At 40.8% G+C, this 16,641-nt stretch overlaps 1 protein-coding gene and 1 long non-coding RNA gene across 3 annotated transcripts in view; one reads left to right on the top strand and one right to left on the bottom strand.

Moving 5' to 3' along the window:
* Nucleotides 1-4,020: 4,020 nt before the first annotated feature.
* Nucleotides 4,021-16,641, bottom strand: part of LOC145442217 (carbohydrate sulfotransferase 10-like) — a 29,504-nt gene continuing 16,883 nt past the window's right edge. For both annotated transcript variants that reach the window (XM_080320124.1, XM_080320125.1), the window contains 2 exons: nucleotides 4,912-5,133; nucleotides 4,021-4,543 (listed from right to left, as the gene is read on the bottom strand). In XM_080320124.1, the coding sequence (XP_080176250.1) occupies nucleotides 4,368-4,543; nucleotides 4,912-5,133 (398 nt within the window). In that variant the 3' untranslated portion in view covers nucleotides 4,021-4,367. The remainder of the gene's footprint in view (nucleotides 4,544-4,911; nucleotides 5,134-16,641) is intronic.
* Nucleotides 5,367-8,109, top strand: LOC145442235 (uncharacterized). Its single transcript, XR_013915988.1, has 2 exons — nucleotides 5,367-6,579; nucleotides 6,926-8,109. It is a non-coding gene; the product is annotated as an uncharacterized LOC145442235 (long non-coding RNA).

Below are 16,641 nucleotides of genomic sequence, written 5' to 3'. Positions count from 1 at the left end.
TACTGTCAATAAAGAATATAATAATATTCGGCACTGTGCATATTCTTCGGAAGGCCTTGAATGCACCACTGGACTAAAATTGCACTTGTGAATCACAGCATAATTTCTGTAATTTCTATTCTTCATTTTCAATCATCTCTACCTCTGCTCTGCAACCCTTTGCCAATTCTTCGTCTACCGCAATTCTGTAATCTGACCTCTTTATGTTTTGCATAGGAATAACAATTTGACTGTATTACTAAAATTTTAAAAATTTACTCCAATCTCGCCATATGCCTTTGGGGGCAGGTTGCTCCCCGGATTATGTGTGTACTACCAGTTTTACTGTGAATAAAAAAAATAATAATAGAACGGGGCAGGAGTAGTACTTGACGGGATATCCGCCGGGCGCTAGACTAGGCCGGATTCATATCTTTTGATACGGTCGGAGTGGTATAAGAGCCGAATTCCATTTTTTTTTAAGAATCACGATCGGACTCGGAATAGGGAATTTGTCGATTTGCCCCATGCCAGTGGGCTACATAGCTATAAAAATCAAACGAGTGTGATTAGATGACACTACACGATGAACAATCGCCTATACGCGTGGCAGGTGTATCATATGTAAGTTAAGGCGAAGTAGGAAAGTTTCATGTGAACAGAAGGGGACTCTTCAATTTCATTATTTCGGGAAATTTCTCAATCTGATTTAGCAATGCGATAATTCCACAAGTGTCGAAGATGCAGACGTAGGCCTACTCGGTAGCGCACAATTAGCAGTAGTGCACTTACATATGCAGGTACGATGATATGCGATTCACGTTCGGCGTAAGGAAATCAAGTCGGTCGGTATATCAAGAAGGTATAAATGTATGTATGAAACTGAAACATTACTACAGCATTGTTTCTCAGCCGGGGTGCCGTTTGGAATGCGGAAGGATGCCGCGAGGTATTGCCAGACTATGACCTATATTACTTAGTTTTAGCGTTGGAACCCCGGCAAATCCCGATCCCAATTCCAATCCTATTAAACTCCGGTGATTACTAGAAAGCATATGAAAAGGCGATATAGCGCGTTTTTGGTTGTGGTCGTCTCGAACCCTTCACATTTGTGTGATAATAATACAAACTATGGCACACCAATGTATTATAGTCAATCCTTCACTTGCGCGGATATCCGTAATACCACAGAACCCGCTGTGATTCGTATCGAAAAGCAATAGTTTGGTTGGAAGTCTTGAATATTATCATGGTCGGTAGTTTTCAACCAGTTCAAAACTGGTAGTCCCCAGCGAGAAAGCATCACTTCTCTCAAGGCAAAGGACAAACGAATATCCAATGATTCCAGTTTTGTAGAATTTGAGGCGAATCGGCCTGAATTTCGCAGTTGATGCGGTTTACTGGTGAGATGCCACTTCTATTTTATGAAATTAACAAGATCGGGACATAGTGTAACACATTGGGAACCCTCTCCCCACACGCAATTTATTGCCACAACATGCCAAGATTCCAACCCAGGTTTGTAATATTTCTTGCCTATAGCTCTTTGCAATGGAAAAGTGAAGGCTTAAAGGTAGCATGCTGCGGGCATGTTCTCCAATTATATCTTAATTGGCCAGAAGCATGTGCAATAGGCTACATGGAAACACTGTTATACACAACCAACAGTTATAAAATAACTTGTTATAATGTATTATGGCAGGGGTGGGCAAACTTTTGAGCTCGCGGGCCGCATTCAACATCTGAATCCGTTCGCGGGCCGCACTATATAAAATTGGGATTATAAACCAAAACGCAATATTGGTATTTGATTATATAGTGAGGAAATGGAGATAATATATAGCCTATGTATATTTTAAACAATCCAAACATTGCTTTGATGATATCGTACACGCGTCAGAAGCAGTGGCGATATTTCATAGGCTGGTCGATCTCAATAACCAATTTTTCAAAACTATAGAGATAAAAGTCGGTTGTCCCGATTCTTAGAACATCGATTGAAATTTGAATCTGTGAGCAGCGATCTGTTCATAGATTTACTAATTCAACTTTTGGTTCAGTTCCAGGACACACAATGCTGACAGCATCATAGCCATGTTAGCTTCAAACACGATTCTACTGTGTGTTGATAACAAACAAACACCCCAATTCTACGCATACAGACAACTAATCTACGTAAGACACTCGCTAATCGTTTTTTATAAGCACATCACTGAAATAACTAAGACTGGAGTGGCCAATCTGAAATCACACTCGTGATCCGAATTATGTCAATCTCGTTTAGGATTTCTGTGACGTTTGGCAGTTGAAACCGTTCAAACTGCGCGGGCCTTGAGATCTGGCTGTCGCGCCAGGAATTAAACATAAAGAATAATATAGGAAGTATTTACCTTAGAACAGTAGTTCTCGATATTTTTATGACACGCCTCTCCCTTATGATGGTAAAAGATTTCGCGCGCCCCTTATCGTGATGTCAGAAAACGCAACCAGGATGCTAGCACACCTAACGGATAGTTTGATGACATGGAAGGTTACGACTGTGGATGGGAGATTTTTGAATTATGAAATCCATACTGAATGCAGAGAAAAAAAGTCATGAAGGGCGGGGAAATCGCGCGGAGCGCGAATTTTTTTTCGGTTGAGCTCTGATTCGCACCCCGTTCAGATGCTTTGACGCCCCCAAGGGGGGTGCGCCCCTCTCAGTTTGGGAACCACTGCCTTCGAATTACCATGGTAAAATGTAATGAGAAAAAGTTTAATCAAGTCCCTGCATTAATTCGATTTTTAGTACGCATTTTATCAATATTTTTAATAAGTTTCTTTAGACTCTCGCGGGCCGCACAGAACGGCATGGAGGGCCGCATGCGGCCCGCGGGCCGTAGTTTGCCCACCCCTGTATTATGGACTTCTAAAGGCAACATTAAGAATGGTGCGTTTACATATCTGCAGCGCGCCCAACCAAACCAACACAATACAACGGAATACAACCAATGTTCCCTATAATTTGTGATGAGTCTGCGCGTACTCACCAACTCACTGCGCGGTCCCTTGGACAGCAGTGCGTACGACTAAAAAAAGGTCATCTCTTCGGATTTTCTGCGCGCAGAGACCGTGTCAGCACTGCGCAATGTCGCACGTGTGCAGCTTAGAGGGAATATTGAATACAATCGCTACCGGCAATGATCACAATATCACTATGTCATGCAATCAGGGGCATTATATTATAGGTCAGGATCAGGTTCGTGATTCCCCGTCCTCTCGCCGATGGCTAGGTGCTTTCGTATGCGTTGCTCGGTGTGTTAACGACTTTCTGCGAGCTTGTTGATCATAGATTATTTAATCAATAAAATATACACGGTAATCAGTCTTTACAACACAGCCTTTTGTTAACTCTTTTACAAGCCTATACTGAACGTGCATTTTCAGCTGTTGTATATTTTGGCAGCGAAATGAGAAACTTTCCTAGCGATAGTACTCTCGATGTTGTTGTGTTTTTGCGTCTGTAGGCTTACTACAATAATTAAACGTGACATGCGTTGCTTGAACGTGTATTTTCATAGTTTGCTAATCCCGTAAATTTGCAAGACGAGGAGCAGTAATCTTGGGAAAATGCTGATCCCGAGAATACATGTTTGATCCCGAAATCACTACCCTAGTGCCTTACGACGGCGCAACAGAAACTGGATACACTGTTATGATATAATCGACAGGGTATTGTCTCGCAGCTCTGTGATTTTGTGCCCCCATGACAACTTTCGGTACACATTGCAGTGAATTTAATGGATATTAGTGCCCGGTTCAGAACATTATTGAACGGTTTGAATATAGTTTTATTTCAGTTGCCAGTCGGTGTTTTAATTGGATCGCATGCTCATTGCTCAGCTCCGGCGTTACAACATCACATAACGAATTCGGTGGACTTGAAATGCGTGCTAACGCGGCGTCACGAATCTTCTATTGTGACGTAACAGTTGACTCACATTGTTGTATGGCCCCTCATTGCGAATTATAATTGAAAATATGAGGTCAACAGAGAGAGAGTAGAAGAAAGAGAAAATCTTTATTTCTCAACAGTGCAAATCAATAACATACATAACAAAATGAAACTCGGTGACATGTGATGAACTGACAAGAATGGTATGCATGGGAGGCTCGATATAGCATAGTGATCAAAGTCGAGCCCGCCAGGCCAGGAGCATATTGAAAAGAAGTCGCTACAAACAAAACTTTAGAATGACTAATTAAAAAATAAATATATGAAAAAGGACACAACATCGTGACGGCTCTTTTGGCGAAAAAGACTTCCATTCTACATTAATGCGATAGGAATTTCATGATATAGGAGAAATAAGTCAAGCCGACTATAAGCGGGTTGCATAGTGAAGGATTTATTCATTGCTATGAAAATTCGAGTCCGAGATAAAGTCAGGATAATCATAATCGAACATGTCATATTGATCCTTGTAGTATCTGAAAATGGCGTCTCGTTTGGCGATGGGCAACTTGAGAAAATACTCGTGAAAAAGTTCGTTTCTCCTTTCTTGCAATCCCTCGTGTCCGGTTGCTGTCAAGATGAACCAACAATGAACATTTGAATATCCTTATACATGTGAAGTCATGGATAATGAGGTAGAATTGTTCCTTCCTGCTAGCGATGGTGCGAACCCCCAAATTGATCGGGTTCGCGGAAACACAAACACGGGGGGCTGTGAAGTGTATCGTCATAATGAACTAGCGCGGGGTTATAATTAGTTAATCACCGGTGCATGGAAAGTCCGTTTAGCACTTCCGACAGAAGTTTGGTTAGTTAGTTAGTTCACTGCTGGGTCTCGACCAAACTAATTTATGGCGCTACTTTTTGTACCAAGCGCAAGAAGCAGCAAGCATTCCATTTTAGAGACCGCTAGCATCCCGAATCAATTCTAATCTTACCATTGTATATACGGTCCCTTGCAATAGCGATATTTCGCGTGATGACTTCCGCGTCATCGTACAAAGTTTCCATCCTAGCTATGTGATCATAGTCGATGTTGCACGGATCACACAATTCCGAATACGGTTTCCAGTGGGGATCCAGCCACCTACGATTTTCAGTGGATAGTATGTAATCAATGAATTCGTTAAATGATGCCAGTCCCGGGGGTGATTCAGGGTCTGCCAAGAAAAAAAAAAGAGTGACGGTGTGCAGTGCATGGACCACGGACACTCCGTTTCACTAGTATGCTTGGGCATCCATCAGCCTACGAACGGGTTATTGCCTGTGATATCCTAGGTTACATGATGAAATCTTCCAATGTGAAACTGGAACACCTTATTGCTATTTCAATCCCAGTGCATTCCTTAAATTATACAGCTGGATGTATTCGGTTAGGTATATCCAGGGATATATAGAACTCCGGGATGGCTGACTGCGTCAATTGCGTCATCGCGGTATTACCTAAGTGGGTCCAGAATCGTGCACTCAGCTTTGATGCACGTTCCGATCAGCCGCTTCATCTGTGTGTAATTTTATGTTTTTGAGAGCGGTAGAGGCATATAATATCCATGTTATGTTATTATATAAAGCTAGAGGTTAACTAGGTTATGAGATGTTCAGGTAGTTTGAAACTTTGCGGTATTAGCCCTATTCCTTCAGCAGCAATTTACCGGTATACCGGTACGGTCATTTACTCGCCTTCGGAATATCTCTGCTTCTGTAGTATCTTATGTAACATGTTTTGCTGCGCTGATAATCGTGAGAAGATAACAAAATGTAGAATAATTTCCAACGTTAACATTGATATCCGCAGTATGATTTTGATTACGCCTTGCGGTATGTTTTTCATTTACTGGCATGTTATGCGAATGTATGTCACCAACATCATACTGCACAAGTACAAGTGTACATTTACACTGTGCCGTGTCAACTATGAAGGCGACCGTTAGGAGGGACTTCGTCAGTTGAGATCTTATACTATAGATTAATATGTGAATATGCAGGTAGTGCCGGTATTGCAGGCTTACCGGTATTCCAGATCATTGCTGGATTATTCCTAGTAAGAATTGGAGCCACTGAGTACACCACCGGTGTGCAAGATTCAAGAGGCATTTCAATTAAGGATAACAAAACATTTGAATCTAATACAAACACAGCACAACACGTCAAGGTCGTTGCAGTTGTAAGTGTCCATAACAACTGTTGAATCCAATCTCTTGTTACAGATACTATTCATCAGTTACATGTCTGGTAAAACAAGGCAGGCATATGTTTGTTAATGAACGGCAACTCAATGCTACAGTACTGGAATTATACTTCAACAGAAGTGTACTGTTGTGAACTGCCAATGGCTGACTCCCAGTCTATGACCACAACATTTGTTGACCATTTGCTCTTACTGAAGCCATGAAGATGCCCACTCCCTTGAATGGATAAGCCAACACAATCGTCAGAACACGATACGACCCTGAGATACGGCCTGTCTTTACCATATAAACACTTATAGCCTATAGGCTATAGGCCTGTACGATGGAGGAAGAGAAAACTCTGAAGATTGCTTTCAATTTGCAAGGTTTAGTCAAATCGCCGCAATAACGCATGGACCTCTCCTCAGTCGGCCCAAGGTAAGTTTGGCTGATTCTAGTGATACGTTATTAAATGAGCGATTTACATTAATCCTGATGTGGTAAAGTAGTCTGCATTGCTACTCAAGTAACAGTCGTATTCCCGGGCGTAGTGGTATTTAAACTTCCTCAAATAGCTGTAGAAAGTGAAATGCATGCAAGGTACTTAAGTTTGGAGATGGCTGCTTCAAAATTACAAGATATATCTTCGAAAATAGGCAACACCTACTTGAGTACTGCAATGAAGTAGAAGTTCTTCACTACTGACCAACTCTGCATACATCTATATATATTCTTAAGGTTAATTTGTGTCTCTAAATACATCATTTGTTCATTTTTGTTGCAGATTCCGGAAGAACAAACGCGATGTTCCAGCATTTGCATCATGTCAACAGTGGATATCCTGATATATTATACTGGGCACATTCCATTGAAATCTTGGCAAAGATGGCCACGATCTGAATATTTGGATCTCATGCCTCCTCACCGAGATGATTTTTTGTCATGGAATCATCTATGGCTCTATCGGAAAATATGCAAGACAATGATACTGAATATTTCTTAACTGATAAATGGCATGAAATGCTTCAGGAGGCCCATTCGTGATGTACCGTTGAGCCATTGTGGTAATTTCTTCACTGCGGTCATGAAACTATTTCTCGGTGAACAAAATATCAGCTGAATTCAACAACTGGGTCTACCGAAGGCTTCTTAAATTTATAATGATATATACCGAACTTCTACCCCCCCCCCAATCGAGGCTACATTTGAACCTGAAGAGAAGTATAAATGGTGTGTTGATTTCTTGATCAACTTTCATTGAGTGACATAGAAGCTGACAATTCTGCTATCACAATTTCGAATCCTTACAGGCCGTGCTATCTTTTCGTTATTGGAAATGCTCCATGGTTGGGGTGCATTTAAAAGAAACGGTGTTTGAAACACTATGTTTAAAACATGCTTTAAACAGTGTTTTAAACAAAGGCCCTTTGAAAACAATTCTTTTTAAGTTGTAAAATTTTGTGTTGTATAAATACTTTCCAAAATACGTGTTGTATGAGCCTACGGACGATTACCACCCGATATAGCCGACTAATATCGATATGGGATGGCTGGAACCCTCAAAATAATCGGTTCAACAGCAATAGCACAGATATTTCGTCAAAGGAGCTATATTTACACTTTATTTTCAATTGTCAATGTCAATCCAATATGACGTCACTATTGAATATTCTTGACGTCATGGCTTGAAAAAAGTATTTTTTATACAAGGGCCTGGTTTTAAACATGTTTGTTTTGAATGCAACCCTATACTCCATGGTAATTGTCGATTAACGCGAATTGAAACGGTTGATTTAATCAATCCTATTAACCCCCCCCCACCCCACCCCTTCCCAGCTGTAAGGTTTCCGAGAATGGCTTGTAAATAGGTAGAAGACGCTGATATTATTCGTTATTCACTCTGTTATTTATGGCCTGATGCAGATTATATGATGTGTAGAAATTAAACACATTCATGATTTACTGAAATTCAGAGTTGTCATAGTTTACTTGGTTGGCTATACAGCAGTGTCATACTTCACTAGGTTGGCTATACAGCAGTAAGGTTGTGATAAGGGAAGAATGTCTAGCTTACTCAGTAACTATTCCGCAAAAGATTGAGGATCGTTATTCTAGAAACAGCTGTATCGCTAGCTTGCAGAAAAGTGGATATTTCGAGGCAGATTGCAGGTAACTTTCTGGACCTACTTAGGTAAAGGCCAAAATGAAGTCAGCCATCCCGGAGTTCTATATATCCCTGGGTATATCAATCAATCAATCAACCAATCAATCAACCAATCAATCAATCAATCAATCAATCAATCAATCAATCAATCAATCAATCAGGTTTATTAATATTTTCATCGTTTCAAAACATCACAAGACTGCGATACAATGAAAAGATAGGAAGGTGTCGAAACAACTTGGAGTAGCCTTTAAGATCAGACACCCACCTTAGCCTAGGCGAAGTAAAGAAGAGGCATGCACACTGAATGAAAAGTAATGCAGAGAATATAATACGCAAGCGACAAAATGAGGTGGCATGTGCCAGAGGGCGAGGTCGATGTTAGGTCGTGGTCCGGTAATCCTGAAGGCTGGCTAGTATTCATCTAGATTCTAGATGAAATTCCTTGTATTTCGACTTGTATATATCGCATTAGGGCAGTTGTTCTCAAACTGGGGGACATGAAAGCATCTGAAGTGGGCGCGAAGCTACGGTCAACTGAATTTTTTACGCGCTCGGCGCGATTTACCTCCAATTCATGGTTGTTGCTCTGTGTATAGTTCGAATGTCATATTTGAGAACTCTCTCATCAACAGCCATAACTTTCCATGCCATCAAACTATCCGTTGCGATTGCTAGCATTCTGGTTGCATTTTGTGATATATGACGATAAGCGGGGCGTGAAATTTTTCACTATCATAAGGGAGGGCGCGTCTAAAAAGTTTGGGAACCACTGTATTTGGGGTGATCTTTTCAAATAAAAGTACCAGACAGGTGGGCAGTTAACAATTATAACTATACCGTTAACAAAGGTCTTCACTGAACACTGTTGAGTAGCGAAATACTTTTACTTTTTTGGAGTACTTAAAGAGCTCTTGCTTACTTACGCCACAAGGAGTAATGTTTTTAGACTATTTTCTATTTTACAAGTGTACAGGCAAAACTGCGTGTTTTTTAGATTTTAAGAAGCTTGATTTTGTTAAGTAGAACGTACCAGCGAAATTGTCATACCAACTGTGCAAACTAGTCCCCGTACCCTTGCAACTGATTCATCTTTGAGAATTGCTCCCATCTGCACTTTTCTACCTATTATATTTTACGTTTGTTTCGGAGATGCACCTCGCCATTTCAAAAGTAGTCACTGTTACGCTCTATATGGCAGTGGCTCTTCCAACCTTTTAGACCGTGACCGAAATATGAGTATTATTAGCATCTCGCGATCCAAGCCTCACACATCGAAATGAATCCATTTTTATTGTTACTAGGCTACGTTTTACGGGTATATATGATATTGAGAAGGCGCAGATAACTAGTTAAACACAACGCAGCTTTATGGAACATGTGTGACGCACGTGATGTCAAATCGGGGTCAATTTTCCTCTGCGGGTCGCATGTGCACATTTGCACTCATATTTCGAGGACGGAACTATTTGCTGCCAGCCATTTCGACAACCCGACACATCAATTGACTTAGCGGTGGGTTGGCCAAAGGTACATGTCTGCAGGTGTCCCGGCGCGGAAAGTGTCGACCCCGAAATTCCAGAAACATCAATGTCAGAAAATCTACTGACATGAAATCAATTTGTATAATACAAAGGTCGGCACCTTTACATGATCAAGCCAGCTTTCTGCGTGTCTCTTTAATTGGTTATCAAAGCCAACACAGTGGCTTTGGATAACGTGCAAACTAACCGGAATCGTGCGAAGCGCGAACAAATTTTTAGTTTTTAAGAAATATAGCATATAATACAAACTTATTAAAAGATCAGTCGGATGCGGTCGAGATCCAAAATCATACCCTACGTGGCCCATACTTTAAGAACCCATGTTCTATGGGTTTGTAGAACAGTAAACATAAACATACACGAATAACTTCTTATACGAATCCAATGATATTTAGTCGTCAACAGCAGAGATCCCGAGAGCAGACAGACATGAGAGTCGTATATCACGGGACACACGGTATACAAATATCAAATTTAGGGAAACGAGGAAATAATGGTTCCCGCAAATCACATTATTAGTCCTATACAAATGTGAGGCAAAGGGCATCAACTATAGCAGTGGTCGAGAACCTATGGCTCGCGAGCCATATATGGCTCTTTTGGGTATAAGATATGGCTCTTTGCCAAATATTTATTTTTGTACTGAATTGATCAATATCGCAGCGACTTGTTGCTAAATTTTCATCACGGCCAAAATAACTATATTCTCGTGGCAGTATAAACATGTATTTGAGAGGTAAAGACAATGCCGTCTTCAGGTTTACGGGCTCGGACCCCTTCTCTTCAAAATCATCAAATATAAGTTACTGTCACGGCGGCGGCCAATATCACTCGCAAATTCCAGGCGCCGGTATTGTTTGTAATATACTGGAGCCGAATCTCGGCACTTGTTAATTGGCACGCTAATGATCAGTTCTCTGATTGCGCCATTTTATTTAGTTGCCTGACATAACGACTTCGTGCTATTAAGATGTCTCTTCCGTAATAAACGTTTATCGTGTGGCGACATCGTTTCGTGGTGCAACAGGGAGTACAGGCTCTGTATCCTGGCGTGGTGGCAGCGATGAGATTCGAACCCACCCCATCGAAATGACTACTGACTCAAACCTCCTGGCGATGTATCCGAATCGAAATCATGAATTGTGCGATACGTTGAGTCGAAGAGCACAGCAGATATGGCGCCGCCCATTTCAAAACGCAGTTTTCAAATACACGTAGTTTTCCTGATCTACGGCGCGAAATGAACTGCTGTGAATGTGACATTCACAATTACAAACTCGAATCACAAACAACGCCATAGCTATCCGCGTTCCGTTTTCTCCACGTTCTGTGTAGTATAAAATTTATGCGTGTAGCGCAACGTTATGTTACCGCCGAATACTTTGAGAATGGAGAAGTAGATAAGTATTTAGGGCGGAGATAATAAAGTTGGATTAGCAATAAAAGTCGATTATCGCTTTCGTCAGGATTTAGCAACCCAGGATTAAGGAAACCGGTTGATCGCAGCGCATAAAGTTAGTGTTAATCTCTTGATTTATCAAACCGGAACAAACTATAGATAACTTGATATCGATAAAAACTGCATACCATTCCTACGCACAAATATTTCCGATAATGACCGTGCCAATGGTCTCCTAGGTAATAGCTTCACTAATTATGTACCCGCCATTGCAGAGCGATACCAATATTCTATAATCCATTTCTTAGCTGTACCGAACGAATTGGACACGACCGTAATTTCGCGATGATGATAATTCGACATATTACAGTGGCAGTGTCGCTATCAGCAGGCTGCTGTTGTTGAAAATGATGATTTTCATGTTACATGAGACATATAGCTGTTTCATTCAACAAATTGACAGCTGATGGCCTTTAACGCGTTTTCGCATTATGATGTAACAGATAACGCCCCTTGATTGAAAACTCGGGACACCTCGACTAACCATCGGGCGTAACCTTTCCATATTGATGAGTCGTGATTAGCAGTATTCAATCACACGATTAGCAATATTCCGGATCAGCTAACTTTATTATCTCCGCCTGAGATGCGTCCCGATTAGCAGTTTTTAATTACATGATTAGCATTCTCCCGGATCAGCTGACTTTATTATCTACGCCCTTGGATTTTCGGAATCAGTGTGACAGTCACATCCGATTAATATCAGTTGTAATAAATTCTAAGCTACTTATGCATAGGCTTACCATACGTCCCGTTTTAGGCGGGACAGTCCCGCTTTTTAACGTCTTGTCCCGGCGTCCCGACTAGTCAGCCTAACGTCCCGCTTTTTAAGGCCGTAAGGGACTGCTGAACTAACAACATTTTCCAATTTTTTTTATTGCAGAATCCTAAAGTATGAAACTAGTTCTTTTCAAAAATGTATTGCTTTTGTCTGATTTCGAATTAGAAGTATGTTAAAATGCGATTTGAAATCAACCATTTTCGTAGAAATTCACACCCCATACAAGTTCATTTATTTAAACTCACTCAAAATTGTTATAATCCCTCTGCCGTAAGCATTACCGGTATTTGCTACAGAAAAGGAGAGGCTAATACGCCCTACCTATATCTTTACCATCCCTGACGACGTGAGATGCTGTGGTAGAGTTGCTTTGGACTGAGTCATATTTATGCTACTATATTATTACCCTTTGCTTATACTATAAATTATTTTGTTAATCTTATTTCCTTATTATGACTTTACCTTTATTTATACTTTATCTTCCCACAAGAACTCTTTATCCTATATACTCCCAGATTTTATGTTACATAATATCTACCCAAAACACCCATGCTTTGAATTCTTGTCGGTAGGGTCAAGTCCGCCTATGACAGATTACGGATGAAGATCCTTTGGCTAAAACACCAGAATGTCTTGTTCACTAAATTCCTACCAATATATATATCTTAAATGTATATATTATATCATGTCTTAAATCTGAACAAGAACTGTGGTGGATCCATTGCGGAAACTCTGTACTATACGCCCTTACGGGCGTAGCTATTAGTTTTTCTCGCTATGCTGCCTTCGGCAGCTTAATATTGAAAAATTCTGATCTGGGCCACGGAACATTTTCAAATTGGAGGCGCAGTCGCCCAGAAGTTGCATCGATTACCCCATAGTGTGGGCTCAAAATCATTGTTTATTTGGGCGGGAGGGGGCTAAAACATGTGCTTTCGGTCTCGGTTACACAACGCACAGCCACATAATCCTGAACCGGACCGTGACAACCTCGGGTCTATGAGCAAAGCGTTGCTAGTGTGACGTCATACTCCAATTTGAAATCCACTAGTGGGCGCTAAAGAGTGTTCCGAATTTGGGTTGCTGAAATATGGTAACCCTACTTATGCAAGGAATTGCGTTATCCTTGGTGGAGGCTTGGCCCGTCTGCCTCTTACCTCTCGTTTCGAGCTTTATTTTCGAACAATAAATATCAGTTTTTACAGAGAAAATGGGGCGCACACGAGGAATCCCATGCACTGAATTCGAATTAGTGCTACCATGACGTCACGAATTTCCAATTGTGACGTAACAGTTGATTGGCATGTATGGCTCTTTGAGAGTTGAGATGGAAAAAATAGGGCCAATATGGTTCTTCGGGCAAAAAAGGTTCCCGACCACTGAACTATAGGAATAGTGTGAACGTGAGGTTGACAGGCCAATTCAAAAGGTTTGTGCATTCAAATGTTATAATATACAGAGAAAATGTAGAGAGTCAAACGTTATCTTTGACATTCCTCGCATTCACTGCAGAAATTAATGAACCATAGTACCAACAATTGTACAGGATATTCGTTTCTGATATCACGAATGGCTGTACCAAAGTACAACCTGTAGACCAGTGATTCCCAACCGCGGCCCTGGGGGCCGCATGCGGCAACCAGCTAGCCTTTCTGCGGCCCCCACAAAAATATTGAGAAATCGATTTATGAAAAAAAATTATATTTATAAAATACTCTTGCTTGGCTTGGAGTCTGGAGTTTTCAATTAGGACTGCAGGAAAGTTGTGAGTAGACTGCTAAGATTACGTCACTGCTGTTTCAATGCAATGTGCCCTAACTTTCCAGTTGAACGAGCAGTGCCTATAGATATAGGTATAGATAGGACCATAACTGCCGCACCCCAAGTCCCACAATTGGGGGGAACGAGCGCGAAGGGGGCCCAAAATTATTTAGTGAATTAGCATGAATTATAGAGTATTTTATGCAAGATTTTCAAAATCTTTTCACGCTGCGCGCGATTTCAAGTTTCCAAGTACCTTCCACCAAGATAATATACGCAAGATAATATACGCAAGATTTATAGAAGTGGGCATATCGGCGTTGGCCATTACCGCGCCACGACGCACGAAGACAAATAAAGTTTTAGGCCATACAACATGCCACTCCAAGAAGTGTGCCAGAACGATTGACAGCGAGAAAACCTTGGCCGAAAAGGACTGCCCTTACGCTGACCGGAAACTTTGTTATGTATAGACAAAATACATATAGGTATAATTGACCATAGGCGCCTATATGACCGGCGCCGAATATTCCTGTCTTGGCAATCTGAACCTCACGAGACAAATAGGCTACCATCCCGCAGGGAAGAATTATATGCCAGTGAAGAACTACTAATGTGAAATCGTCAGAGGTGGTCAAAGTAGTCAAGAAAGCTACTCAAGTAGAAGTAGAAGTAGCGACGAAAAAAAATCTACTCAAGTACAAGTAGAAGTACTTCTTTCGTGAGCAACCTAAAACTACTTGAAGTAGAAGTAGAATTGACTGACTTTAAAAGTACTCAAGTAAGTAAGTAGTTGTGAAAACGATCCTGATTGGATGGATTATAAAAAGGTGCAAATTGAGCTATGTGATAGGTGACGAGCTTGATTCATAGTGATGCATACCAGCAGGTATCCAATTTTCGATAGCATAAACATTCGTCCACATCATGGGATGAAAATGATAGTATTGATGAGGAAACGCGATACTAATCCTCTGTTTTCTCGAACAACACGTTTTGGAAAATAGCATGGTATGGCGCACTCCCCCATAATATATGGCCCGTATAGTTTAGTCGAAGAGCAATATGGAGAAGTTGTATAGGATATGGTGTAAACCAGGGATCGCCAACTCAAAAAGGGTCGCGGGCCACTTTTCAAAATTTGTTGAGGCCGCGGGCCGCATGACTTTAATTATATCTCTACGCCAATACAACACTGTTCTCTCTACGATGGGCAAGGGACATGTTAGCTACGACAGCATTCCAGTGCATAGTCCCAACTGACTGACTTGGGGCCAGATACCCACATCAAACTGTCCAGTGTCCACTGTCCATGTCCATTGCCGGCGAACTCCAGACTAATCGATTTCCTCACATCGGCTTACTATGCGCACCGAAATGCTTTGAACAACCACAGGACTTCATATCCTAGTCGCGCCAAGCGCGGAAATTTTTTCATATTATTGAGTGAATTTCGTCATTAATATTAGTATAGTTTCAAATATTACTATCAAATATTTATCCTCTCTTAGCCCACGTAATCAAATTTACCGGAATAGTTAATGCAGGAAGTTTCTTAAGAAATTTAGGGAAGTTATTAATGTTGTACTGCATCTTTGGGTGGGCCCATTGTTATTAGTCCCCGTTGACTAGAACACGACTGCAAATTCATATTTCTTTCAGGGGCACGACATTTTCTTCTGCTGTTCGTATTTTCACTGTGGGGCTCAGATTACAAAGGACACTAATCTGTTAAAATCTATAATCAACTCGCATTGAACCGCGCGTAACAAGAATAATTTCAACCTCTTATTAATTAGGGAGTCTGCATTTCAAAATGCTTTAGTAATCGTACTTCCGAAATTTCAAAGCAGGTCGCGGGACGCATGCGGCCCGCGGGCCCCGTGTTGGTGACCCCTGGTGTAAATACTTTGCGCGATTAGTAAACGTTAATAAAAAATATGGTGGATCGTAAAAATGCCATATTGTGTAGCTTTATTTCCAGAAATTAAAGGCATTACTGCACTTGCTTTTATACTTCAACATGTATGTTATTTGGACAAAAGAACTGATATTAATTATAACTCAAAGTATATGATACTGGGAATTGAAAGTGAAATATAAATACTACTTCTAAAAGCAGAATATGTATTTAATGTTTTTAGTCCTGAGAGTTTCAAAGGTGGTATGCTAAAACAGCTCTAAAACTAAAAAAGAGTGTAAAAGTCCACTCTTCCAGATCAGGACACACCATGGACATATATGCTAGATTACGAGATGACAAGAAAATGCTAGATTGTGAAACATCAGTTTCAAACGTTATGATGAGCCATATATACTGTGATGAATTATTTCATATGGATGAAGGGCGACAATGTGTTATGAACGGAAACACGGCAACCCGCCACCTAAATTATATTCACCGATACTTTCGTTAAATCATACTGGTTACTCCGTATCCACTGCGCGGGAAGCGCGACGAAAATTCTGTGCTTTACTAAACTTTTATGAAAATTAAATGTTAATACTCCGTGAAAACAGTTCCGAAATTCCTCAGAATATCTTCCTGATTGGAAGATTGAACTACTTCTACTTGACAAACTGAAAATAGCGAAAAGTAAGTAAGTAGATCACAAAATATTAAGAAGTAGAAGTAGAAGTAGCGAAAATCAGATTTACTTCAGTAAGTACCAGAAGTAGAGGAAAACTACTTGAGTACTTCAAAAAAGTAGAAGTACTTCGTTACTGATCACCTCTGGAAATCGTGTGCATCTTTTAGTTTAGTACGTTTGGGCGATTCTATATTTTTTGA

Source organism: Botryllus schlosseri, chromosome 7 (genome assembly GCF_051294905.1).
Source record: "Botryllus schlosseri isolate E-star chromosome 7, Bs_hap1, whole genome shotgun sequence".
Lineage (NCBI taxonomy): Eukaryota > Metazoa > Chordata > Ascidiacea > Stolidobranchia > Styelidae > Botryllus > Botryllus schlosseri.
The sequence above is the reverse complement of the archived record's forward strand: the minus strand, read 5'-3'. Positions and strand labels throughout refer to the sequence as shown.